Genomic DNA, 2,518 nt, shown 5'->3' with positions numbered 1-2,518 from the left:
AAAAAATAATCAAAAGCAATATATAATTATGATGTTTCTAACAGTTCATTGGATAAAACTTGTCGACCACTCCCATTCAGTCCATTGTATTATTCCTCGAGGAAAATTTTAGGGTACTCCTGGAGTAATACTCCCTACCACTCAATCCATGACATGTGTATATGTATTTCTCTTTCCACCAATCATATCCATGTAGTGAAATTCTATCACGATTTTGATTGGCCGGGAGTATTACTCCAGGAGTACTCTAAAATTTCTCTATTTCTCGATTAGAAAATTATTGTTTTCCTATTTAGCAATGGAAGAATTTGAAGTTACAAATAATAATAAAGTGTTGATAGATATGAATTACCTACATTAATTTAAAAATTAACAAGCAAAACTAAAATTTATAAAAATCAAAGATGGATGTTGATTTAAAGTATTTCCATCAATGCAACATAAGATTAGGATTAATTAATATGGAAGTCTACTTTTAGTCTGTGATCTATATATTTGAACACATTGACTTGGACCGTTGGAGGCTCAACTGCCACAAAACCACATCTTGAATTCGAAATAAAATTGGGTTGATATTAACTTGAGATGATTAAATTCAACTGAAATTCTTATACATGTATATATAGACTGGAAATTTCATTAATTAGTTTCCAAGCAGAGAAACAAAGTGCAGATGAACATGTATTTCTTTTCTGTATACATTAAAAATGAAGATACAGATATTATAATTCCAAATCTAGAGAAATTATTTCTGCACTCTGTACTCGAAAAAGTATAGTATTTTTTATTCTTGTTTTCTTCTGTAATCAAATTAAATTCAGCAGTAATGTCTGCCCTAATTACAGCCGTCTCCCATTGATGTATAATTGTGGGTTTCTATAATCCTCTAGCTTCTGATCCTCTCATAATTCTCAGCCTTTTGCATGAGCATATGAACATACTGCACATACCAATAAGTAATAATTAAGATTAATTAATTACAATAACAAAACTATAATATCATGAGATTAACAACTTACTCCCATGGAACATCTCCAACAAGCATCCAATCACCATCTTTGTCTTCATAAGTAGGTGTATAATCTGATCCATTATATCCTTCCCTCTCTGAATATCCACCTGAAATTTCATTCATTATCCCATTACAATCATTCTAATTAAAATTTTTAATCTGCACATATTTAGCTAATTTCTACTTATGTTCTTACCAATAGTTAGCTTTAACATATTCTCCAAACCCTTGACGAGCTCTGGGTAACTCTTATACACCTTAAGGTCAATCTTTCTCAGATAAGCAGCTCCATCTACGCTTACTTTCACGTATCTACCACCGCTTACTTCCACGCAATTTTTTCGATAAGATCTGATCGGCGGCCATCCCACTATTTGTGCCCTGCAATTCATTATTCCCAATTTTAATTAGTGGATAGTCTTAATTAATTATTCACTTAATTATATGCTCAATTTCATTATTAAACAACTTACTTAGCAGGAGGTGCGCAATCCTGATCGCCATTGTCAACATCGGAAACGCTACAACTGTTGGTTCTACTCTCCGATGTTTCCGGTGAAGCTCTCTTATTTCCTCCCTTTGTACTACTGGATTGCTCCGCTTGAGTTCCCGTTCCCGGCAACCCTAATCTTAACTCTGTTGCCTTTAGATTCAGATGATGATCATCTCCTTCATATGCCATTGAAGATCTCTCCAATTCCATGTAATTATATGGTAATCCGAAGTTTAGATAGCCTGATCGGAGGTTTTATATTTGCCGGTGAAATCTTGAAATGAAACTGTGGATTGATGAGAGAGTATGAAAGGAAAATTGTTTTTATAGAGATTTACTTTACTACTAAAAGGGACAATATCTAGGGAATTTATTCTCTTAGTGATAACTGCTCCACCCGTGTATTCCGTGCACGCGCTTTCAATAAAGACCAATGAGAATCACACAGGTTGCAATTTCTAGAGGGACCTGTTAAAAACGCGACAAGAAAGGCGCGTGGGTGAAATCATTCAAATATTTGGACATTGACAGATCTGGTTGCCTGTGAAAGAGGAACACCATAGAGTCTGATGGTCTATGTGAAGGGGGACAAAGGAGAGACAAGCACAGCCAATGGTATTGAAGACTGTGGACCAGAAATCAACGGCTTCGATATGATTTTATAACAGGTGAATCCAGAAGCGTTGGATCAGGGGTTCGATGGGGACATTCCATGTGACCCGTTGGGCCCACGTGGATGTTGTTGATTGGCGAGGCATTGCCATGTGGATTTTAGACCGGTGGGTACCTTTATTTGGAATTTGATTGTTCATGTCATTTGTGAGTGATACATCACAGACGCTGCCATGTGGCATTGTCATCTTATGCCTTCACCATCATCTTCCTTTTCCTGTTCAATAATAATAATAATAATTTTTTTTAATGAAAATGTTTATAACTTTATTCGATTAAAACATAATAAGGCTCTGTTCTTTATTACTGAACTGAACTGAACTAAACTGAATGCTACTGAA

At 35.1% G+C, this 2,518-nt stretch overlaps 1 protein-coding gene across 1 annotated transcript; it reads right to left on the bottom strand.

Moving 5' to 3' along the window:
- Positions 1-569: 569 nt before the first annotated feature.
- LOC136218196 (auxin-induced protein 22D-like) lies at positions 570-1,853 on the bottom strand. Its single transcript, XM_066004965.1, has 4 exons — positions 1,486-1,853; positions 1,209-1,393; positions 1,020-1,119; positions 570-940 (listed from the first exon to the last, which is right to left on the bottom strand). The coding sequence occupies exons 1-4, from the start codon at positions 1,713-1,715 to the stop codon at positions 877-879; spliced, it is 579 nt and encodes a 192-aa protein (XP_065861037.1). The 5' UTR covers positions 1,716-1,853; the 3' UTR covers positions 570-876.
- Positions 1,854-2,518: the final 665 nt, after the last annotated feature.

The sequence above is a fragment of the Euphorbia lathyris genome, chromosome 2 (assembly GCF_963576675.1).
Source record: "Euphorbia lathyris chromosome 2, ddEupLath1.1, whole genome shotgun sequence".
In the NCBI taxonomy this organism is placed as follows: Eukaryota; Viridiplantae; Streptophyta; class Magnoliopsida; order Malpighiales; family Euphorbiaceae; genus Euphorbia; species Euphorbia lathyris.
The sequence above is the reverse complement of the archived record's forward strand: the minus strand, read 5'-3'. Positions and strand labels throughout refer to the sequence as shown.

Excerpts from the sequence above, each read along its gene's own strand:
- LOC136218196 (XM_066004965.1), bottom strand. The coding sequence starts at position 1,715 with ATGGAATTGGAGAGATCTTCAATGGCATATGAAGGAGATGATCATCAT. Across the intron at positions 1,394-1,485 it reads GATTGCGCACCTCCTGCTAA|GGCACAAATAGTGGGATGGC; the intron begins GTAAGTTGTTTA and ends AATGAATTGCAG. Across the intron at positions 1,120-1,208 it reads TATGTTAAAGCTAACTATTG|GTGGATATTCAGAGAGGGAA; the intron begins GTAAGAACATAA and ends ATGAAATTTCAG.